The sequence below is a fragment of the Crocuta crocuta genome, unplaced genomic scaffold, assembly GCF_008692635.1.
Source record: "Crocuta crocuta isolate KB4526 unplaced genomic scaffold, BGI_CrCroc_1.0 scaffold580, whole genome shotgun sequence".
Classification (NCBI taxonomy): domain Eukaryota; kingdom Metazoa; phylum Chordata; class Mammalia; order Carnivora; family Hyaenidae; genus Crocuta; species Crocuta crocuta.
Genome location: NW_027527940.1, coordinates 2,654,598 through 2,679,895, shown reverse-complemented (window position 1 = coordinate 2,679,895; position 25,298 = coordinate 2,654,598). Strand labels below are relative to the sequence as shown.

The window sequence follows — 25,298 nt, the reverse complement described above, 5'->3', positions numbered from 1 at the left end:
TCCTATCAGAATGAATTAGCAGCCCCAGGACACCTTTAGGTGATGGAATTCCACATGCTGAATAGGGTTCATCCTGGACACTCAGTGACTGGGGAAAGTCTTCTAAAGGCACGTTGTATACTTTGGTCATAGCTAATTGTTCTTTCTGGCTGTAGAGTAATACCAGGACTCCTAACACAGTATCTGCATTTATTTGTTCCTTCTAATTCATGTACCACCAGTTTTGCTGGTTTTTGGAAGTCTGCTGGACCTGAGGGATGAAAATGAACTAATGATCCTCAGTGTTTATATTACAGAACTTATCAAGCAACAGAATACACTTAGTAAGAAATGACACCTCATTTCAGAATTTAACTTTTTAAAACTGGTTGTGGATGCAATTCCACATGCAAAACATGTTTACTTCATGTTTTAACATTCCAAGAGTAAGAATTGTAAAGTGTTGAAATATTTTAAGCATTTTGAAATTCTTTTTATTCCTTTTTCCACTGGAATTTGTGAGAGTAACTTTTACTGTAAATTAAAATAGCTGTATAAAGAAAAAGATAGATATCAATTTATTTTAAGTGTATCCGAAGTGCTTCCCATTAAAATACTCTTGAGTTATTTCTGTGTGCAGTTTGGCTCTCCACTGGCTTGAGGTTGCCTGATGGTGACCTCACACTGTGTGCCTCCCAGCTGTCACTCTCCAGGCACACTCGGCAAGACTGAGAACCGCATGCAAGTCTTATTTCCTGTTCCCAAAGAACCTTCCCTGTCTCTACCTTGTTCCTGCCTACAGCACCAGTTTCTGCCCTCATCCACTCTTCATCTAGGTCCCAGATCATGTTTTTATCCTCTTTCCTTTATAAAATGGGCAGAATGAAGACCAGCCATTTGTACTTTAAAACATGTTCATGCAGGAGTACCTGGGTGGCTCAGTCAGTTAAGCGTCTGACTTCAGCTCAGGGCATGATCTCCCGCTTGGTGGGGTCGAGCCCCACATCGGGCTCTGTGCTGACAGCTCAGAGCCTGGAGCCTGCTTCAGATTCTGTGTCTCCCTCTGTCTCTATCCCTCTCCTGCTTGCACTCTGTCTCTCTCTGTCTCTCACAAATAAATAAAACGTTAAAAAGAAATTTAAAAAGAAAAAAAAACCATGTTCATGCAGCTTGTTACCTCTTCTGGAGGGCTTTTAATCTTCTGCTGTTATAGCAAATGATTTGATCTCAAACAGCAAACTTAATGTGCCTGGAAAAAATGCCTTTAATGCTGTTAGTGGATTTCAGACATGAGGAGGAAGAGCAGAGAAATAATTTTAGGGGTGTTAGATCAGGTAACTTCTCACATTACCCCTAAATCATTGTTTGCTCAGTTAAACCTGAATGCATACCTGTTGTAGTCATTTTAGTGTGCATGGGACTTGGTATGAAAAGAGGCTCTGTCACTTCCCATGCATTTCTTCTGCTCTCCTGGAAGGGAATATCCAGTGACCTAGGGAAAAGCACAAAGGTTTTAGAATCAGATGAAGCTTTGAAGTTTCTTCTCCATGCATTTGCTGTTTGTCGTTGTCAGCCTAACCTCTCTTTACATGAGTTTCTTTGCTCTACTAAGGGACTAATCATCACTGCCACTCCTAGGCTGTAATGCAAACAGAAGCTGTACTAGAGAGGTTACTTTGTTCAGGTCTACTCATCTCTTGAGTCCTCATTTTTTGCTCCATGGGGTCAATGCTTTCCCTGTTAGTGAGTCCTACACAGCAGGAGAGGAGCCCACAGCTTTCACTTGTGCACCATTGGCTCAGAGTTGTGTAACTGGTTTTAAGAGAGGCACATGCTCAATAGAAATAATTTAGAAAAACAAAACAGAGGGGCGCCTGGGTGGCTTAGTCGGTTAAGCGTCCGACTTTCGCTCAGGTCATGATCTCGCGGTTCGTGGGTTCGAGCCCCGCGTCGGGCTCTGTGCTGACTGCCAGCTCAGAGCCTGGAGCCTGTTTCAGAGTCTGTGTCTCCCTCCTCTCTGACCCTCCCCTGCTCACGCTGTCTCTCTCTCTCTCCTGGAAATAAATAAAACATTAAAAAAAAAAAAAAAAGACAAAACAGAAAAAGCAAAGTAGAAATGATCTAAAGCCCCACATCTCAAAGACAACTTTTAATTCTTGTCATATTTCTGTGCAGAGTTTTATTTTTTCTCCCATCTTTGGAATTATCCTGCAGACATATGTAAATTTTGTATCTTGCTTTCATACAAGGTCAACTTTTACTCCTGTTTTCTTAACATCTGCTTGTGACCATTTAATTGTTATATACTGTCATGCTGGTTGGGTGTACTCTTACCTCATATTTGTACATTGAAGTAGTTTGCAACTTTTTGCTATTAATATTGCATTAACTATCCTTGTTCATGTAGCTTTTAATGTTTAATATTATTTCCTTATTAAATATCCTTAGAGGCAGAATTTACTTAGTTAAGGAACATTTATAAAATGCTTATTTTCTATGGCACAGAATACAAAGCATTGGGTGTAAAAATAAGAACTCCTGTTAGTTTTTGCCTTTTTGACAGAGTTGGGAAAATGAGATAATTATGTAAAAAGTTACAAACCTTGAAGAGAATTAAAGTATTTCCAGGTATCAATGGAAAGAGGTGTCATTAGGCAATAGAATGAAAGTATGTGTGCCATGGAAATATAAAGAGGAACAATACTGTTTACTACAAGTTGGCTTTATCTTGTACATCATAACAACATTTTATGGTTGATGTGACGCCATGTTAGAGGTATGGACACTAAGGCCAGGAGAGATGGTTACACAGACTGTAAATTTAGGATTTAGAAATCAGTAAGTCCCATGTGATCAGCTCAGGACTTCTTGGCTTTTGTGGTAGTTGCAGCCTCTTTGAGGCCTTCCTGATTAGCATATTCTGGTCCTGTCTGCTTTTCTTTAATGTGTTGATGGACTAAAGAGGATGTTATAATGCCCTCAAATGCAGCAAGTCATTTTTTAGATGTCTCTGATTACCCCCTAAGAGAGAAGTTTTAGAGTGACTAGAGGCTGTCTGCAGAGAGTCTAGTCCACAGGAAACAACTTCAAGTTTACAACTTTTCCCTGATGTCCACTTTCAAAGGGCATTTATAATTTTATTACATTTTTAATGGTTAACATGTTTTTAAGTATGTTTGAGATTTTCTTGTTTTGTTTTAGGTTATCTTTATTACTTTTTAATAAAAATAAGCCCTTGAGGTTTTAGATTTCACTTGTCTTCTAATTTTATTATTTTGTAGAAATCTTCTTCCTATTACGCATGTGTGTATAGAAGAAGGAGAAAAGCCCATGGTGATACTGCCTTACATGAATTGGGGGAATCTTAAATTGTTTTTACGGCAGTGCAAATTAGTAGAGGCCAATAATCCGCAGGTGAGAAAAATTTGCTCCAATACCAATTATTTGCCAGGAGCTTCTGATATTATCTTTGAAAATAGATATTAACCTTCCTATATATAAGCTGTTTAAAAGCCTACAAAAAAGAAACTCAAAATGAGCCAGAAGATATTTATAACCTGTTGATTTAGAGTGTATAATGATGTACTTACTACAGTTGCCAGGAGAAAGTGGATTCAAATGCTGCATTGAGTGACTTAAAGTCAGTATGTTTTATAAATTGATAGGATTAAAGCCAGGGTTCCCAACAAATTGTTGGAGGCTGCAGCCCACCTGAGGAAGTATTTCACCCCTCAGCCCACAGTCCTGGCAGACTGGCTGTAGAGGAACATGTCAGTAGTTAGGGCTATAGACTTACACTCTTGAAAACGGTCTCCAGTGATAATATGCTAATAAAAACTTTTGATTTTAAAGACAGGTTATCAAATAACCACTTGAAATATTACCTTGAGAATTTGGCATTCATGGAACAGATATTTATTGAGCAGCTATTGTATGTCCTAGTTGTTGGGGAAATCTACCTAACAGATGAGAGAGGCAGTGAAGGAAATGGTAAATTACATTACAGGATGATAAGGACTGTAGTAGATACAAATACTAGGGAGCTATGAGAACATATTCTTGGTCAAGAAGTAGCTCTTTAAAACTCAAGTGTAGGTGTAAAGAAGTATTTTGAGACGGAGTAGGATTGTGGAATAAAATAAGCAGCTGCCATCATAATTTTTGTGCTAACTACAAACAATGTCATTTTTTTTCTTACCACAGGCAATTTCTCAACAAGACCTGGTACACATGGCTATTCAGATTGCCTGTGGAATGAGCTATCTGGCCAGAAGGGAAGTCATCCACAAAGATCTGGCTGCTAGGAACTGTGTGTAGGTGCTATGAGCTTGTTACTGCCCTTTGATGTTTAGTTTTTCCTGGATTTGAGGTTCTCTCCAGGAGTCACAGTGGGCATTGTGTTGTATTTAAGAGTAACCCTAATTCAAATGTTTTAAATACTCTGATTACGTTTGATGTTCGTGTCTTTACTTTTCAGCATTGATGACACACTTCAGGTTAAGATCACAGACAATGCCCTCTCCAGAGACTTGTTCCCCATGGACTATCACTGTCTCGGGGACAATGAAAACAGGCCAGTTCGGTGGATGGCTCTGGAAAGTCTGGTTAATAATGAGTTCTCCAGTGCTAGTGATGTGGTAAGTGCTGGGAATCCTGACTATCAGTAGAATGAATGGTAAAGAGGCTTTAGGGTGGTTTTTCTTTTCTTTTTTTTTTTTTTTTAACTTTAGTAACTATTCCCTGAATGTTTCATTGAGAAAGCAAATGTAGTTAGCTCCAGTCAGCCAGTTTATGGAAAGATGCTGTAACTCAGATCATGGGCCATCACTGTGTATAATCACATTTCATCCTCAGAGTAAACCCTGTGAGGGAGCTGTTAACACTATGAAGTAGCTAGACACTAATACCCAATTTTAAAGGTGGATACCAAGGCTTAGAGAGGTTCCAGTATTTGGTTATTTTTCTTTTCTTATTTAAACCTCAGAATGACCAAGTGATTGCCAGATCATAAAGATTTATTGTTCCTTTCAAACATCTCTTCCAACATTATGACCATTATTTGTAATGTTATTTGTAATTCCCCAGATGTCACTCTCTTCCCTTTTGTCCATTTCTGAGTAGTTCTACCCACCAAAGTAGATCATATAGTGGGATCCTTTATACATAGTGATGAATAGTTTCAGTAGCCAATTTATTTGTGGATATTTTGTAGATATTTTAAATTGCTTTACTTTCTCACTATTTAGTCTGATTTGAAAGATGGGTTTTCCTGTCTTTTGTTTACTACAGTTTATTACTGTAGCTGAATAGAGATTAGGTAAAACTTTTGCTTATAAGGTCCCCCTCTATGACCATTCAATGATATGTTAGTATTAAATATAAAACCATAAGGGAATCTTGAATGTGGAAAACAAACTGAGGGTTGATGGAGGGCTGGGGGAGAGGGGAAATGGGTGATGGGCATTGAGGAAGGCACTTGTTGGGATGAGCAGTGAGTGTTGTGTGTAAGCAATGAGTCATGGGAATCTACCCCTAAAACCAGGAGCGCGCTGTATACACTGTATGTTAGCTAACTTGACAATAAATTTTAAAAAATAATAATAAATATAACATCTTTTAGAATTGTTTGCTTCAACGTTTCAATTGTAAAAATTTGCCTTACACTATCATTGTATCTTGTGTCTCATCAATATATTTTATTTATAATATAGGGTTACCTTTTTACTTCTAAGTTTTTATGCTTTAAGGATTACTCTTTTGATACTCTCATTTCCTAAGTGTATTAGTGTCCTCTGAATGCTGTAACAAATTATTGCCACCTTGTTGGTAAAACAACAGAGATTTATCCTCACAATTCAATTCTGGAGGCCAAATGTCTGATATGAAGGTATAGGCAGGGCCATGCTCCCTCCAGAGACCCTAAGGGGGAAACTTGCCTTCCTTTTCCAGCTGCTGATGGCTCTTGGCATTCCTTGGCTCATGGCTGCATCTCTCTGCTTCATGTTCATATCACCTTTCCTTCTGTGTATGTCTGTCTCTTAAAACTCCTCTCCCTCTCTCTAATAAAGATACTTAGGATTGCATTTAGGACCCACCTATATAATCCAGGATACGCTTTTTTTGGAGAGAGGGAAAGGTTGCATTTTTGGTTTTGATTTCAGTTTTTCTCAAATAATATAAAATGCTAAAGCAGAGTTTGATTTTAGTCTAGCACACGGCTCCTGTATGAATTGCAGTAAGGACAAATTGTGCTTATTCCTATGTTTTGGGGGTTGCCAGATCTTTATGTACAAGTACTGAATTGTGGCTGGAATTCTTTGCCAGATTCTACATTAAGCAAAGCTGTTTTCATGGGAATACAAATGAGTTTAACTTTGTTTTTAGCACATAGCTTTAAAACATAACATCAATTAAAGAACTATATGGTTTTCAAGTCCACCCTTTAATAGAAAAGCCTACATCTGAACATTTTTGAATGAAGAAAAGTAACTTTGTTCAATATAGTTTTTTAAATTCTTACTGCATTATTGATTTAAAAGATTAAGTCACTCTTCTCTTTGGGATCTTACTACTTTTTCAGTGGTTGATCTTACTACTTTTTCAGTGGTTGATTTTTAAAATTTATGATTTTGTTACTCATTGAAATATAATTGCCTTGGGTCACCTGAGTTGCTCACTCAGTTACGCGGCCGGCTTCGGCTCAGGTCATGATCTCATGGTTGTGGGTTCGAGCCCTGTGTCCAACTCTGTGCTGACAGCCAGCTCGGAGCCTGGAGCCTGCTTCAGATTCTATGTCTCATTCTCTCTCTGATCCTCCCCTGCTCATGCTGTCTCTCTCCCTCTCTCAGAAATAAATAAAACATTAAAATTTTTTTAAAAAAAGAAAGAAATATAATTGCCTTAGCAGAAATGAAGAGGCAGTTGTGGTGAACCCAAAACTAGTCTAATGTCAGGAAATAGAAGTAATTTCTTAAATAACAAGTATCCTGTGTAACTTCAAGAGATTGGGGTTTGTTTGATTAATCTCCTAGAAAAAGGAATATTGATAGTTAAAATTTCAAGGGGATATACAAGATGGCCAGTAGTGCTGTTTGCTCATACAGTGGAAGCTCCCAGAATATGTAATCCTTAATTTAATGTATTTGTCTGTGTAGGTATTCCATTGTATATTTGAGCAGTAATAGAATTATTTTTTACAACATTTATGATTAAATATTTCACAGGAACTCCTGAGTAAAAATTAAATTAGATAATACACTTTAAAGCAATGAAACTACAGTTAATAATACATTCCTAAGCAGGTTGCCTCAGTGGTTCAGTCACTTAAGCATCTGACTTCGGCTCAGGTCATGATCTCATGGCTCATGGGTTCAAGCCTTGCATCAGGCTCTGTGCAGGCAGCTCAGAGCCAGGAGCCCGCATAGGATTCTGTCTCTCTCTCTTTCTTTGTCCCTCCCCTGCTCGCGCTTGGTCTCTCTCACCTTCAGAAATAAATAAACATTAAAAAAATAATAATACATCCCGAAGCAATGTGATCTACATCTCTTCTACTGAGTACACTGTCCCATATTAGCTGTTCAAGTCCCAAGTTGAGGATACATGGCTTAGTTAAGCAAATATTTCAGAATTATATTTAGAATTAGTTACTTTTATGGTTATGGTATTTTCTAAATTTTGCAAGAGTTCACATATTTTATGTAAGAATCTGTCTTCTTTCTGAATATATTTGTGCTAGATACCTTGTTGCTGCTTGATCACGTGATAGCTTTATTTCTAAAAAAAAATCTCCATGAACTTAATGGTGAGCAACTTAACAGGAGACTTACTTTAAAATCATAATTACTTTTAGTGTGACTTGAAATGTCTGTGTGACCCAAATTCTCCTGGCTGTACTTAGATGTGATAGTGAGAAAACCATGGATTTACATTTAACATGGTTAGCTGCTAAAATGTTCAGATTTTTCTTATTTAGATTCTTAGAAATTCATTTCTTTTAAAATATATGTGTGTATATATAGTTTTTCTCTCTAAAGATCTTTTGTCTTGGATAATTAAGATTAAAAGGAATAGGAACAGTGTTCTGTTTCCTATGACTATGATATCACTATTGGCGCAGAAATCCATTTTTCAGTTTTGTGGGATCGAATACTTTTTGAATTCTTACATTAAAATACAAATGTTAAAAATTGCTTTTTAACATTTGTATTGAAAATATGTATGTATAATTATTGTTCTCTGTTCCCACTTTATGGATGGAATTGGGGGTTCAAAAACTACATTTAAAATGCTGGTTTGGGGGGCGCCTGGGTGGCTTAGTCGGTTAAGCGTCCGACTTTCGCTTAGGTCATGATCTCGCGGTTCGTGGGTTCGAGCCCCGCGTCGGGCTCTGTGCTGACTGCCAGCTCAGAGCCTGGAGCCTGTTTCAGTCTGTGACTCCCTCTCTCTCTGACCCTCCCCTGCTCACGCTGTCTCTCTCTCTCTCTCCTAGAAATAAATAAAACATTAAAAAAAAATTTTTTTAAATGCTGGTTTGGGGCTGAAAAGCTTTGTGTGTTGTCATATGCAAAATAAGTAATGTAACCCCACTCCCACCAGAGTCCTACATATGTAAAATACACATTTCTGCTGTAAATGTAGCACCTAACAAGTGATATTACTGCCTTGGAGGGGGCATTTTCTTTGTTCTTTAAAAGAGCCTTAACATTTTTGCATTTTTTTATAGTTGAAAATTCTTTGTGATTTGTTTGGAAATACATTAATGTTTTATATCTTAAAAATAATACATTGCATCTCTTGCTTGTGTTTTCACAGTTTTTACTGGAAAGATTCAGTATTGCAGTATGTCAATATTCTTATAATGTTAATACTAGCTTTTAACTGTTGAACTTAGGAAATATGTACAACTAGATTTGACTACTTATAAATCTTTTATTATTCCAAGATATGACATCATCTTAGGCATTCTTAAGAATTTCTGGATATTGTTTTTATTCTGTTTTTATCAGATATAGATACCACCATTGATTTTTTTGTGTGACTTTCTTTTCCTTTATTTGAAAATAAATTTCTTGATTTATGTCTTCTTTCAATTATTTAGGTAATTATAGTAGCTAACATAATTCTGCTATTAAGAGACTACCTCCTATTAAGAAACTAAATGCAATCAGGAATGCACAATTAAGAGTTTCTTTCTTAGTGCTTTTTTTGTCTTTATAGTATTACATTGTTTTTCAAAAACATTTTCTTGGCAAAAACAAGTCAAGGAAATGATTTCCATGCTAATCTTACCAGTATGACTTACTATAATGAGGAGACTCTTTAAGGTGTTTGAACAGTTGTAGGGTGCAGAGTAAATTAAAATGTGTTCCTTGTGCCTTTACAGTATCTATTTTGTGAACGTTAAAGATGACCTCGAAGAAGGAGGGAAATCTGTAAAGTTATCTAGATAACTATATCTATGGCAGAGTGCTTCTTATTATTGCTCGTTTGCCCAGTGTCTTGGAAAGTCATTACCCATACCTTGAGCAGACTTGAGCAGGAGAAATTCACATTGATCATATACTCATGAAGAGTGGTCTTCTGAACTACTGTGATATCAAAACGAAAGGTACAGGGGNAATTTACATCCAAGTTAGTTAGCATATAGTGAAACAGTGATTTCAGATTCCTTACCCATTTAGTCCATCACCCCCTCCTACAACTCCTCCAGCAACCCTCTGATAGTTCTCTGTATTTAAGAGTCTGTTATTGTTTTGTCCCCCTCCCTGTGTTTACATTATTTTTGTTCTCTTCCCTTATGTTCGTCTGTTTTGTGTCTTAAATTCCACATGAGTGGGGTCATATGATATTTGTCTTTCTCTGACTAATTTCGCTTACCATAATACCCTCTGGTTCCACCCACATAGTTGCAGATGGCAAGATTTCATCCTTTTTGATTGCTGAGTAATACTCCATTCATCCATTGANGTTCGTGGGTTCGAGCCCCGCGTCAGGCTCTGTGCTGACTGCCAACTCAGAGCCTGGATCCTATTTCGGAGTCTGTATCTCCCTCTCTCTCTGACCCTCCCCTGCTCAAGCTGTCTCTCTCTCTCTCTCCTAGAAATAAAAAATAAAAATATTTAAAAAATAAAAAAATAAAAAAAAGGTAACAGTTTTCAGAGAATACCCAGTATTTGGTTGTTGTTTTTCTTTCTTTCTTTTTTTTGGTTTTTTGAGAACTATAGCGTCTACTTTTTTGTTAGTTTTTGTTTTATTTTTTTAATTTGAAAGTTTTATAATTTCTTTATTTTTTTAATTTACATCCAAGTTAGTTAGCATATAGTGAAACAGTGATTTCAGATTCCTTACCCATTTAGTCCATCACCCCCTCCTACAACTCCTCCAGCAACCCTCTGATAGTTCTCTGTATTTAAGAGTCTGTTATTGTTTTGTCCCCCTCCCTGTGTTTACATTATTTTTGTTCTCTTCCCTTATGTTCGTCTGTTTTGTGTCTTAAATTCCACATGAGTGGGGTCATATGATATTTGTCTTTCTCTGACTAATTTCGCTTACCATAATACCCTCTGGTTCCACCCACATAGTTGCAGATGGCAAGATTTCATCCTTTTTGATTGCTGAGTAATACTCCATTCATCCATTGATGGACATTTGGGCTTCTTTATCCATTCATCCACTAATGGACGTTTGGGCTCTTTCTGTACTTTAGATATTGTCGATAGCACTGCTATAAACATTGGGATGCATGTGCCCCTTTGAAACAGCACACCTGTATCCCTTGGGTAAATACCTCGTAGTGCAATTGCGGGACTGTAGGGTAGTTCTATTTTTAATTTTTTGAGGAACCTCCATACTGTTTTCCAGAGTGGCTGCACCGGTTTGCATTCCCACCAGCAGTGCAAAAGAGATCCTCTTTCTCCATATCCTCGCCAACATCTGCTGTTGCCTGAGTTGTTAATGTTGGCCATTTTGATAGGTGTGAGGTGGTATCTCATTGTGGTTTTGATTTGTATCTCCCTGATGATGAGTGATGTTGAGCATTATTTCATGTGTCTCTTAGCCACCTTGGTGTCCTCTTTGGGGAAGTGTCTATTCATGTCATTTGCCCTTTCCTTCACTGGGAGAATCCTTATTATTTTTAAAAGCATGGAAAACTTTCTATTTTATATTGTTTCTTTATTACTAATTTTAGAATAATGCATACATTCCCAGTATTTATTCATTTCTATTATTGTTGTAGATTTTACACATCAACAATCTTAGATGTACCATTTAAGTATAAAATTCACATTTTAAGAGGAATAGCATTGCATTGTATGGTGACAGATTGTAGCTAATACTTGTGAGCATAATATAATGTATAGACTAGTCAAATCATTATGTTGTGTACCTGAAACTAACTTGATATTGTGTGTCAACTGTACTTCAATAAATTTAACTAAATAAAAATTAACATTAATAGCAATTGATATAAACTTACTAAGAAAAAGCTGGAAAGGTGAAAGAATCATTTGGACATTAGAAAATAAAGATTTACAGCTTAATATTATTAATACTAAAATATTGCTTAGTTGTATTTCATAGTATTATTTTAATTGTCCTAGTATTTCCTGGGGAAGAGGAATAAATGGATTTACTTAAGGAACATTTGTCATTTTCGAGGTGACCGGTTGCTGTCTTGTGATCAAGTATTGCCCTTGATACATTTTCTATATTAGTTTCTTCCTAAGAATAGATATTTTCTTCAGGAGATCTCATGAACATCCCTTTCCCTTTCCTTTCCCTTCCTTGACGTTTAACGGTCCCTTCAAATAGCCTATGTTTTGAAGATCAGTGTCTAAGCATCTGGTACCATAAAGTATCATAAATAGCAGATATGTGTGATGGCCTGGTAGGCATCCAATATTGGTTCTTCTGTCTTTCCTAATCACAGATCTTAGGGCAGTTTCATAGTAGAAGTCATCTCTTTTCAATCATGTATGACACTCTGTGCTTAAAGATTGCTGATTTTTAGAGTTAGCAGCATGTACTAAATTTGATTCCTGATGCAGTCAGTGCATTTTTGTATACAGTCATTATATATCTGCATTCATTTGGCTGGTATAAAAAAGTATTTGCCACAATGATAAATCTGGAGGAATATCAAGATTTTTAGGTAGTTAACCTTGAAGAATTGTTGAAAGGCCTATTTTAAGGGTCACTTGTATAAATGTATTAGTTATATCTTAAATTTTAAATGTAAAGCTTTTTTAAGGTAATTTACTCCTGTATTTATATATCTGTTACAGTTATTGAAAAAGGCCTAGAAACTATGTATCTGAAAACCTAAAATTCATAGAATAATAAAAGCTTTAAAAATTGTATATTTAGGATGGAGTGTATAGGCCGGTAAAGGAGTAAAGCCTGTACCTTGTGCACAGTGGATATCAGTTTTTAAAACTTGTGAAAATCGATTAATGTTAGTAAGTAAACAATAGCTTTCTTTCATTGCTAGGAATATTCTTCCATGATATTTTGATCTTCAAAGTGAACTCTTAATCACAAGAAGTTGGTAAAGGAAGATTCATGCTCCTTCCCCTAGTTTTCAGAGCCTTCTGTTTCTTACCTCATCTTCCCTTTTTAACTTTTTATTTTCCATTGTACATTCCTTATAGTCTGTATTTCATCCATTCTGGAATTCCTGCTGAGTCCATACACACAAGGTACTTTTATGCCCTTGATTTGGTCTTCTTTGGAAATCCAGAAAGTTTTGTACCTGCCTAATGGCACCTACCACATGCTGTGTTATATTTTTATGCGTAAGTCATTCTTTCCGGAATGGTCAGTGGAAACTCTGCTTTACTTACTTTCCTTTAGCAGGTGTTCCATAGTTACAGAACTGAAGTTGATGTATATAGATATACCTTTTGGGTCATTTATTTTAAGAACATTCACAGCCAGCTGTGTTAATCTTACCCTTGGAGAGCTGTGTACTTGAATGTGTAAAAAAATTCTGAATGGCTCACACTGACCTCTTATCCTCTCTGTTTCCATGTTGAATTTCACATTTCTTCTTATCTCACTTCCACAGACTTTACTTCAGAGATTCTCTCTTTTGACCACGGTTGTTATTTATGAATAAATTTCTTAATGGACTTTTGAGCACTGAGGCAAAACTCAATTAATGCACTTAACTGCCTTTGCACTTAAGTCAATTTGAGCACTTAATTACTAGATCTATTGCATAAATGTCTATTCTGCCTTTCTACTTGGGGCCCATGTTTCCAAAAACTTCAGTGTAATCTTTGATCTGTACTTTTCTTTGGTTCTGCTGTTAGGTAAATCTGAGATCATTGTGAAGATACAACACAATTGAAGACAGTAGGTAGAATATATGGTTTGGGGGAAAACATGATTGATTTGATAATGGGGCAGGTTGAGTTCAAGATACTAATGGATCAAATGTGGGTCTGGAATTCTGGAACAATATAAAAGCAGGATATTAGAAATTGGACATAAGCTTCATTAAAGTGAGGATTGAATGAACAGGAGCGTTTGATCCCAGAGGTAGTGAATAGAGAGAAAAGAAAGCCAAGGGAAGAATACAGGGAATATGTAGTTTCAGTTAGTGAGGAAAGAAAGAATTAAGTTGAATGTTGCATCATGGAAGCCAAGGAAGGAGATAGTTTCAGGGAGACTTTAGTCTATAAATATACCTGCAGTGGTCAGAGAGGATTAGTAAATCATTGAGAGCATTTGAACAAGTGGATTTAGTAAATCATTAAAGGTAGATGTGATTGTTGTGGGCTCTGTGGGAGATGAGAAGGCAAGGGCAATAAGTAGATTACACTTTGAAGAAGTACAGCTATGAAGTAGAATGAAATGATCATAGTTTGATGGGATGGCAGAATTAAGAGAGGCTTTGTTACTTCCTTGTTTTGTTTTTTATTGGGCTTGTTTGGTTTGTTTTTTAGGCCAGGGAAACATGGAGAGAAAGAGGTTGGACATGTGGTTTTTGGAGGGGGGGGGGTCCAAGAGATGATAAGTAAGGTGGGCTCAGGAGGCCAGGTGAAGGTATAGTCTTGGCATGGGAGGAAGAATACCTTCCTTTTGATATGGGAGTAAAGCAAGAAATACAAAGAAAGAGAAGATACATGAAATTCTTAAAGGATATCTCATTGAGCTGTGGGATAACTTCAGGTAAATATTTGTGTAATTGGGGTCCACAGAGCGAACAAGAGGGACAGAAAGAATAAGAAATAAAGACAAATGTTTCCGAATTTGGTGAAAACTCTAAACCCACAGATGTAAGAAATGAACAAACCCCAAACCCAAGAAGCAAGAAGAAACTAAACCACAGTACATTATAGTCAAATTGCTCAGAACTAGTACAATGAGAAAGTCTTAAAAGCAGCCAGGAAAAAAAACCCATTAATATACAGAAGAATCAAGAAAAGGATGGCAACAAATTTCTTATTGGAAGCAATGCAAGGGAGAAGACAGTTAAACAACATTTTTAAAGTACTGTTGAAGAAAAAAATTTATGAACGTAGAATTCTATACCCAGTGAAAATATCTTTCAAAAATGAAGGGGGGAAAAAACTTTTTTAGAAATACCAAACCTGAAATAATTATCATGAGCAAACCCACACTACAAAATAATATTAAAAGAAGTCCTTTAGGAACCAGTGATACCAGGTGGAAATATGGATCTATACAAAGGAGCCAGAGAGGAGGTCCCTGGGTAGTTTAGTCATTTAAGAGTCCGACTTTGGCTCAAGTCATGATCTTGTGGTTCATGAGTTTAAGCCCCATGTCAGGCTCTGTGCTGACAGCTCAGAGCCTGGAGTCTGCTTCAGATTCTGTGTCCCTCTCTCTCTGCCCGTACCCTGCTCATACTCTATCTCTCTCTGTGTCTCAAAAATTAATATTTTTTTTAAAAAATTTCCAAAGGAACCAGAGAGTACCAGAAATGGTAACTATATGCATAATATGTAAATTTTTTCTTATTATTTAAATCTCTTTAAAACATAATGAACACAGTTCAATGTTCCTCTCTTATTGATAAAATAGAAAATTGGTAAGGATATAGATTTGAATGATAGTGTCAACCAACCTGGATCTCATTGACAAAACACCACCCAACAACAGCAAAATCCATATTCTTTTCAAGCAAATACATGGAATATTTGCTAAGATGACCATATTCCAGGCCATAAAATAAATAAACATAAAAGTATCAATTCATACAAAGTAGAGTTTGTGAACACAGTGGAATTAAATTAGAAATCAAAAATAGGAATCTAGAAAAGTCCCAAGTATATAGAAACTAAATAATACACTTACTTCCAAATAACCCATGTGTCAAAGAAGAATTCAAAAGAGAAATTTTGGGACACCTAGGTGACTCAAGTCAGTTAAGTGTCCGACTCTTGATTTTGGCTCAGTTTCTGAGATTAAGCCCCATGTCAGTCTCTGCACTGACAGCCCAGAGCCTGCTTGAGATTTTCTCTCTCCCTCTTCACCCCTCCCTGACTTGCACATGCATATGCACAGTCTCTTTCAAATAAACTATTAAAAAAAAGAAATTATGAAATACTTAGAACTGAAAAAACATAATGATTAAATTATGATTTTAAACATAATTCATAATTCATAAATGATGAGTTTAGATGAAAAAACATAATTTCAAAGTTTGGGGGATGCTACTCAAGGGTGAATATATATACTATTAAACAATACAAGCTAAGAAGACAAGTCTCAAATTAGTCATCTTAGTTTTCACCTTGGGCAAATTAAACCCCAAGTAGGCAGATGAAATGAAAAAAGATAATATTATAGACGGAAGTCAGTGAAATATGAAATAGAAAAACAATAGGGAAAATCAGTAAAGTTGATTTTCACTGTGAAATTGTGATAAATCTGTCACCAGACTAATCAGGAAAAAAGAAATAAGTTGCACACTAATATAATGAATGAGGAAGGTGATAACATTACAGGTTCTTATGATACTTGTAAGTATTAAGAATATTATGAACAATTTTTTCCCAGTAAATTCACACACTTAGGTGAAGTGAACAAATACTTTGGAAAATAACTCAAAAAGTAGATGATCTGAATAGCCCTTTATCTATTAAAGAAATTGAATGTTTAAAAACATGCTAAAAGAGAAGACTCTGGGTCCAGAACAATCTCTAGGGCATTGGTATTCCAAACATTTAGGAAAGAAATAATACAAATTCTGTACATTCTCTTAAAGAAAATTGAGGAAAGGATACTTTGTAATTCATTCTACAGAGTCAGCGCTACTTAGAAACATCACGAAAGTTTAGAAGAAAAGAAGATTATTCTTCCTCATGATCATAGATGTTAAAATTCTAAACAAAAGTTTAGCAAATAGAATCCAAAATATATTTTAAAAACCACTTTATGACCACGTAGGCTTTATCCCAAGAATACGAGTTTGTTTTACCATTTGAAAATCAAGCAGTGCAATTTACTGTATTAATATACTAAAAAAGAAAACTATATGATCACCTCATTAGATGTAGAAGATTGGTTATAAAAGCATCAAAAAATATGAAATTCTTAGGAATATATCTAAAATGTGAAATATCCATACAGTGAAAACTCTAAAACATTGTTAACAGAAATTAAAGACCTATATAAATGGAGAGCTATAAAAACTTGTTTATTGATTGGAAGACTCAAGATGTTCTCTCCAAATTGATCTAGAGTCCACACAGTCCCAAACAGAAATTTTTCAGGCTTTTAATTTTTTGGTAGAAATCGACACATTGATTCTAAAATTGATAAGGAAATGTGGAGGATCTAGAATAGCCAAAGAGCTTTGAAAGAAAAAAAAAATTGGAGGTCTGATTTCAAATTACAGTAATCAAGACCATGTAATGCTGGCATTAAGTATTAGGAGAATAAAAAGGCAAGTCACACTCAAATGATTTGCAAATTGTATATCTGATAAAGGAAATAAATGCAGAATATATAAAGAACTCTTAAAACTCAGTAACAAAAACAGGCAAAATGTTTGAAGAGACCCTTCACCAATGAAGATATATGGCAAATAAGCACATGAAGATATGATCAAGTTATTTAGTCATTAGGAGAATGCAAGTTAAAACCACAGTGAGATAGCATTACACACCCATTTGTGTAGCTAAAATTAAAAAGGCTAAAGCGTTTACAAGGACATGGAGGAATTGTAGTGTTCTTATGCTACTGGTGGGAATCTAATATGCACTGTATGGTCACTTTGGAAAACAGTTTGCAGTTTCTTAAAAAGTTAAACATATCTACCATATCCAGTCATTTTGCCCGTAGATAAGTGAAAGCATGTATCCTTGCCAGTATTTGTACATAGATGTTTATAATAGCTTTCAGTAACTAAACCAGGAAATAATCCAGATGTCCATCAACAGGTAAATGGGTGAACAAGCTGCTGTATTCATATTATTATTCAACAATGAAAGGGATGAACTGTCAGTACATGTTGTGTCATAGATGAATGCCAAAATCATTACTCTAAGTGAAAGAAGCTAGGAAGTGTACTTTGACTGATTTCATTTATATAAAATTCCAGAAAATGCAGACTAGTGACAGAAAGCAGACTAATGATTACTTGGGAATGGTAGGGCTAATGGTGGGAGGGGCCGGAAGAAAGGATTAGTGTAGGAAGAATCTTTAGGAGGTGATGGATATGTTCATTATCCTGATTGTAGCAATGGTTGCAGGAGTATATACATGTATCATCTTACAAATTGAGTGCTCTATATGCAGTTTATTGAATATCAGCCATACTACAATAAAAATAAAAACTGTCTTTGTTATCTGACCACCACTTGCTAACACATTTAAGATTAATTCCTAAATTTGCTGGATCTTAAGATCAAGTAAGGACTCTTGTTTAAAATATTGAGTTCCAGGGTGCCTAGGTGGCTCAGTCAGTTGAGTGTCTGACTCTTGATTTTGGCTTAGGTCATGATCCCAGGGTTGTAGGATCGAGCCCCGTGTAGAGTTCTGCACTGAGCATGTATCCTGCTTATTAAGAGTCTCTCTTTCTGCCCTCTCTTCCCTTCTTCCCTGCTCTCGCTCGCTCTCGTGCTCCCTCGCTTGCGCTCTCTCTCTCTCTCTCTCTTTCTCTCTCTCTCTTTCTCAAATGAATAAATGAATGGGCGGAGAGAGAGTGATTGAGTTCCGGGCTTCAAAATTACTAGGATAGGCCTGGGGAATGTGTACTTGTCACAGACAACCTAGATGATTCTTCTCATTAGTCAAGCTTGGAAAGCATTTGACCCAGATTAAATTAACTGCTCTTTGGTCATCTGAATCCATTTTCATATGTGAGAAGGGGATGGGGTTAGGTTTCTAATATTACCAGAAAAGCCAGCCATAAAATACCTGATTGTGCTGCTTTTATTGAGACCCTTTAGAAATGGACAAAATTCTTTTCTCAGCAGTATATAGTATACTGAGGTTAGCCTTGCCTTATAAATTCCTGAAGTAACAGAATGGAAATCTCTGAATAGCTCCAGCATTATTAGTTAATATTACATTTATAAAGCAAAAAAGAATCTTATTTATATACTTTCTGACAGTTCAACATCGGTATATGTTGTTAGGACAAAAGTTTCATATCCTATATATTGAACTATAAAATAACACAAGTTGGGCAAAGAGAAATATAAAGAATAAAAGAACATTTGTTGTTCTCTAAATGTTCTTTAAACGGATGTAGCAGCAGCCTTCCTTAAAACTCTGGAAAAAACAGCTTGACCTTCTTACTGCCCCCTTTCCAACAACGTCTAACAAAAGGAAATTATAGAATAAGTCTGTCTAAATTTTAAATGGCTTAGTTATCAGAAGACTTTAGAGAGCAATTTTTCCACAAATCATCCTTGTGCTGTTTGGTCTTGATTTTTTTTTTAAGGTTGGTGAGCCAACATGTAATTAATCACTTGTTGGCTTTTAAGGAAGTGAAATTGCAGTGTACCCTTTGGCTTTATTGTTCTTTTTTTTTGGTGTTTATTAGTGTTGCAATATGTAATATGAGAACCTTAGGTGGATGTTTAGTGATAATAATGTGAACAGAACAATGCAATGTGAAAGAAGTAATTTTTTAAAGTCAGCTTATGCACATTATACTATTTTCATATCTGTGTATGTCCAGATCTCAGACACCAGCAGCATTACTGTGAAAGTCCCTTACAGTCAGAAGCTGATAGCATGTACCTCCATGGTCAGTGGATGGGCTTATTCTTTGTGTACAAAATGGTGATAGCCACTTGTTACTAATTCCCATTGTTTCTTCCTCCAAAATCTAGTTTGGATTGATTATTCCTTTTCCAAAGCTGCTGCCACAATCAAGTGTAAGAACAGGCCCATCTCATAAAGAAGGGATGGGAACACTCAACCAGTTTTACTTCTTTGGGCTCTGTTCCATCAAGATGGTGAACTACCTTCCATATGGAAATTGGACATGATTTTTAAAATTGGGTATTACTACTAGTTATTGTCATTATTGAAAGTTCACCTAGATTGAGCTTTTTAAGATAAATAAATGCTTGGATGTATGCAGGCACCTTCCTTTAGTTTTATTAATTTGAAATCATTTTTCCATTTTTAAAGCAGCACTTTTAAGGAAAATTTCAATAGGCTGTCTCTGTGGAGATTTTAAAACTATACATCCCTCCCCACTTGTTCCTCCCTTTCTCTCCACTCCGCCCCCCACTCCATCTCCCTTCAAAAATGCCTCAGAGATGGGCATTGCTCCACCCTAATGATCTGTTAATGAAAAGGATACTAAGTTCCAAAGGCTTATTAACTCTTTGGTTTTGGTATTTAAGGGAATACTGGTCTCAAAATGAGTTGGGAAATATTCCCTTCCTCTGTTTTCAGAAAAGAATTTGTGTGGGATTATGCCATAGGTTGAATTGTACCCCACTAAAAACTAGGTTGAAGTCCTGGCCCCTAGTACCTTAGAATGTGACATTAATTGGAAATAAGGTCATTGTAGATACGGTATTAAGATGAAGTCATACTCAGGGTGTATCTTAATCCAGTATGACTGGTGTCCTCATAAGAAGAGACACAGACATGGGAAGGGAGAATGTACGTGAAAACAGGCAGAGAGAGAGGTGCCATGGCTATAAGCCTACGAACACCAAGGATTTCCAGCTGCCAACAGAGGCTGGGAATAAGCAGTAAACTCCCTGTGAGTTTCAGAGGGGGCAAAGCTCTGGTGACACCTTGATAATCAACTTCTAGACTCTAGAGCTGTGAGATAATACGTTCTGTTGTTTAAGCCATCCAGTTTGTTTTACTTCATTATGGCAGCCCAAGGAAACTAATAAAGGTTTGTCTGTTTTTTTTCTTTCAAATTTGATAGAATTCGCTCAGTGAAATTGGATGCAGTTCTCTTTGTGGAAAAATTTTTAACTATGCATTCAATTTCTTTAATAGATGTAGATTACATATGTTTTCTATTTATTCTTATGTCTATTTTGATTATTGACATCTTTCAATAAATTTGTTCAAGGAATTTGTTCATTTCATCTAAGTTAATTGAATTTATTGTCATAAAGTTGAGTTCAGATTTTTTTGATGTAATGATGTTCCCTCTTTCATTCCTGGTATCAGTAATTTGTGTCTTTTATTTACTTTGATTAGTCTAGCTTAGTGATTTTCACCTTCAGCTGGGGGCAGTTTAACTTTCCCCACCAGGGGATATTTGGTAAGTTCTGGAGGTAATTTCAGTTGTCACACTTGGAGCATCTATTGAGTAGAGGCCAAGGATATTGCTAAGGATCTCACAAGATATAGGATAGTCTCTCACAACAAAGAATTATGCAGCCCACAATATACACAGTGCTGAGGTTGAGAAACCTGTCTTAGAGTTTACAGTGTACACCTACTTTCAAATTATATTCTACCACTCATGTTTAATATAAGCACTTACCCTATTTCCACTTAGTTATCTCCTTCCATCCTTTATGCTACTGTGGGCATACATTTTACTACTATACACATTATAGTAGTAAACCCCACAATACATGTTACTGTTTTTGCCTTAAACAGTCTATTAAAGAAATTTTAAGAAAAAAATCTAGTTGTTACTCATGTTTTTAGTATTATTCATTTTTTGTGTAGATCCAAATTTCCATCTCAGCTTCTGTTTATATAAAAAAATATATATATTTTTTTGCCTTAATTTTGGAAGTATATTTTGGCCTGGTATAGGACCCATTGACAGTTTTTTAAATATTCTAAAAGATACTTTCCACTGTCTTTTTTTGTTTGTTTGCATTGATTATAATAAGAAATAAAGCTGGTGTTCACTAATAGAAGGTTTTTTAAAAAATCTGTATGCTTTAGGGAATATTTCTGGATTTTGTTATTGAAAAATAATTACTTAAAATTTAATGCTCTATGCTCAGATTTTGTACATAGACTCATTTTTGACTTGTGGGGTGTTTTTTTCCTTTTCTTTTTCTCAATTTTTTTTTTCCTTCTTCACTCATTAAAAGAATTTGTTTTTTTGATCCAGTTACTCCTCTGGCCTCAATTTTCTTACCTGTAAAATTGAGCTACCAGTGCTTCTCACAGGTTTGTTATGAAAATTAGATGAGGTAAAGGATTCAAAATGTCTAGAACAGAAGAGACTCATAAACACGATACTATGGCACACAGATACCCTCATCCTCCTCCAGCTTCCACTGTTCTGACCTCGGGGTTTACAAGTGGTGGTGGATCAGCGGGGGTCCCTGCTCTTAGTCCTTTCTGATCACATGGCAGTAACTCTGTGTAGACATGTTGCCTGCCTGCTGCACAATCCCTGTGAGCCTGTGTAACCACATTGGGGCCACAGTGGGGAGCCCTGGTTGGACTATGAATGAACACTATTGCCACTGCTTATGATTTCTGTTCTTACTGGTTGTTCATACGTTGATTTTAAATAAATCTGACCTTTTACTCAAGTAAGGTTGGAAGATGTTTTTTCAGGATACTTTCATCAATTAATTTAAATTATTTGAATATAGTAAAAATCCATGACATCTTATATTTAAATAGTTTACATATTTCACTTCTTCAGAATGCTCTTCCTTCCAGTTAGGCTTAAGTTTTATTCATTTTCCACTTCTCAGTTATGGAAGAATAGCTGTAGTTATATAATGTAACAGATTTTTCATTTTAGGAAAATCTTAGACATAATTAGTGGTGGTGGGTCTTTTTTTTTTTAATGTTTATTTTTGAGAGAGAGACAGACAGACTGTGAATGGGGGAGGGGCAGAGAGAGAGGACGATACAGAATCCAAAGCAAGGCTCAAACTCACAAACTGCAAGATCATGACCTGAGCTGAAGTCAGATGCTTAACTGACTGAGCCACCCAGGTGCCCCTAGGGTGGTGGGTCTTGAAATCAACAGTAAAAACAGTTCATTCCCAGGGATCTAATTACCTTAGAATATATAATAATGATACTCTATACATTAAAAGGTGCATTCATTAAAGTGCTCTTTTCTGTCTCAGAGAAACTAGCTAGTTATAATAGACTTCTTTTGGTAGGTGTTTTGCTTCCCTTAAGAATTGGGTGCTGTTTTTGGTCCATCGTCAGTCATGGGCAGCAGCGCTCTGACAACTGTTGTAAATGTTCTCTTGTGTTTCTCTTCCTCTCCTTAGTGGGCCTTTGGAGTGACACTGTGGGAGCTCATGACTCTGGGACAGACACCGTATGTGGACATTGATCCCTTTGAGATGGCCGCGTACCTGAAAGATGGCTACCGAATAGCCCAGCCAATTAACTGTCCTGATGAGCTGTAAGTGATTCTGAGCTTGAAGACATGGGTTTCACTCTATTTATGATACTGGGATAAAAGGAAAGCAGGTGTCCATATTCATACAGACTTCCCTTTAGAGAATAATGACTCTTTGGATTTGAATTAGACTCACAGAGATTCACAAAGTAAACCAGACTCATTCATCCTTTAATACATTTGACATTAGAACATTTTATAGTTTTTCTATTTGTAGTCCTAAATCTAATCTGAGAGACATAGTAAGACAGTACTGAATACAGTCAGTTATTCTATGTAGAGTGAGGATCTGACTTTTATTTATATGGCCTTAGTTACAAAAAGCCTTTTTCATTGTCATCTTGCCTTGTGAGTTGGCATCAACTGATATGTAAGGAAAATGTTCCAGGCTAGTGACTGAGATAGTTCCTGTTTCCTGCTTTCATCCAGTAACTTCCCATGTAAAGGGATTGAGGTGGGCAGGAGGCTATTCAGGGGTGATTGAGTGCACACATGACTGTGGTCTCAGTTCCTGAATCCCCGACAGCTTTTGTGCTGATTTTACTGTAGATATAGGATGCTTAGAGCTTAAATAAACTTTCCGCTTCCTTCAAGTTCTTTCTCTCACAAAACATGGATTTTAGGCATTTATATGAAATCTCTGTATTTGCTGATGTATTTTGATATGACATCATGAAGAATTGAAATCTACACATAAAATCCAGGTCACTCATTTTAGTTTCTTTTCATTTTAGAGCTGCCAACATACAGTAATATTCATTGATTTTTAGTATTATTCTTTCCATGCCCACCTGTAGACAGAAAATCTGGCATCAAATTGACCAGAATATTAGGAGTACTGTATTATCATTAACCTGATTTTCCATTTGTGTCACTATACAGATTTGCTGTGATGGCTTGTTGCTGGGCCTTAGACCCGGAAGAGAGACCCAAGTTCCAGCAGCTAGTACAGTGTCTCACGGAGTTCCATGCAGCCCTGGGGGCTTATGTGTGACTCTCTTCTCACCGTCCTGTAGCATCAGGAGCACCGCGCCTGTCAGGGCTCACTTGGAACCAGTCATGGATGCTTCGTACATCACACAACACCTGCAGAAGCACATATGTCTTCCGGAACACCGTGCCTTAGGAATGCTTTAGAATCTGAACTTTTAAAGACAGACTTTATAATGTGGAATATTTTCTAGATACCATTTTTATTAGGTTGAACTGAAAAGGCTTTTGTAAATTTTTTGGCCCCAAATTTTTTAAAACATAGTTACTTTGTGGACTAGGGGTACACTCTTACGAAATAAATAAACAGTTTTAAAAATTGTTTAAACACAGATATTTGGAATAGCTATCTTAGTGCCAAATGCTTTTTATTTTTTTACTTCATCAAGGTAATATAGGTGATTCACCTTTAAAGTTTTTAAAAATATTTATCACTAGTCTTGGGAATGGTTTGTCTTAAAGGTACATTACTTTTTTCTTAAGAAAAGAAAAACTGTAAAAAGATGTCTGGTTTGCCTTGTACAGGAAAAGGCAATATTGGAGGAAGAAAACTTAAAGAAGAGCTATGGAGAAAAAATGGGGGGAAAAACCTTTAGAAATAGAAGTTGCCCTTTTGTGGGAAACTGTTCTTTTTTTGTTTTTTAATGGAAATTATTTCTGCTTTCTTATTTTGGTGGAAGTAGAATCGGAGTTCATTGAAACATCTTCAGTTTGCCAGGAATTAGTGTTTCCGTGAGCCAGAAGTAGGTTTGGGTCAGGTCAGTAATAAATGATGGCGATTTTATTTATTTTTACTCTTTGAGAAAGAAGAAAATATACTTCCAGAAAGTAAAGTCATGTTTCTAAGATTAAGAATCCCTTTTATTGCACCAGAGTGGGTGCTTCAGTTATTCTGAGTAGTAAAGAAAAAAAAAAAAGCAATTTGGTAAATTCTGTGCTAATCTGCAAGGCTGGCTTAAGTATAAAGTTGTTTCTTAAAACACTTGAAAAATTAAAGGATTTCTTTTATATTACAACAGCATTGAAGATATTGTTCATAATGAATGATTGGTTGTGTTTGGTAAGTCTTTGAACATGTACCAACTAGCTAGATATCCATGTAATCAGGCTCCAAAGCCCTAACACAGTTACAGCTGACTCTACTCAACCTCCAAGTTCTAATAAGAAGTTGGCATTGTTATTACAAGGAAGTATTAAAACATTGAAACTTTTCTCCAGAGCCATTAAATGAGGGGTATATATGTATTTATGCTTGGTTGTAGTTGGCCTAAGGCAGAGTTGAATGGGCCACCTAAGTAGCTAGGCCTGCAGGTGCCTGGTTCTACTCCCATCCTTACAGGTATATTAGGGAGAATGCAGAGCAGTCGGAAGCTTGTGCCATTCTTAAAGAAGTTTTATGAGTTGGCACATCTGGAAAAGTAGCTCGCAGCACACACTCTGCCAAAAGCAGACGAAGAATATAATTTTCTGAATACCATTTATTTAATAAGAGTAGTTCTTTGGTTATATGAAATACTTAGCCCCCTGA

General features: G+C 36.2%; 1 protein-coding gene across 1 annotated transcript in view; it reads left to right on the top strand.

Annotated features, from left to right (window-relative positions):
* Positions 1–24,102, top strand: part of RYK (receptor like tyrosine kinase) — a 65,493-nt gene extending 41,391 nt beyond the window's left edge. The window contains exons 10-14 of the mRNA XM_077752313.1: positions 3,261–3,393; positions 4,183–4,292; positions 4,457–4,616; positions 22,647–22,783; positions 23,663–24,102. Of these exons, the coding sequence (XP_077608439.1) occupies positions 3,261–3,393; positions 4,183–4,292; positions 4,457–4,616; positions 22,647–22,783; positions 23,663–23,774 (652 nt within the window). The 3' untranslated portion in view covers positions 23,775–24,102. The remainder of the gene's footprint in view (positions 1–3,260; positions 3,394–4,182; positions 4,293–4,456; positions 4,617–22,646; positions 22,784–23,662) is intronic.
* Positions 24,103–25,298: the final 1,196 nt, after the last annotated feature.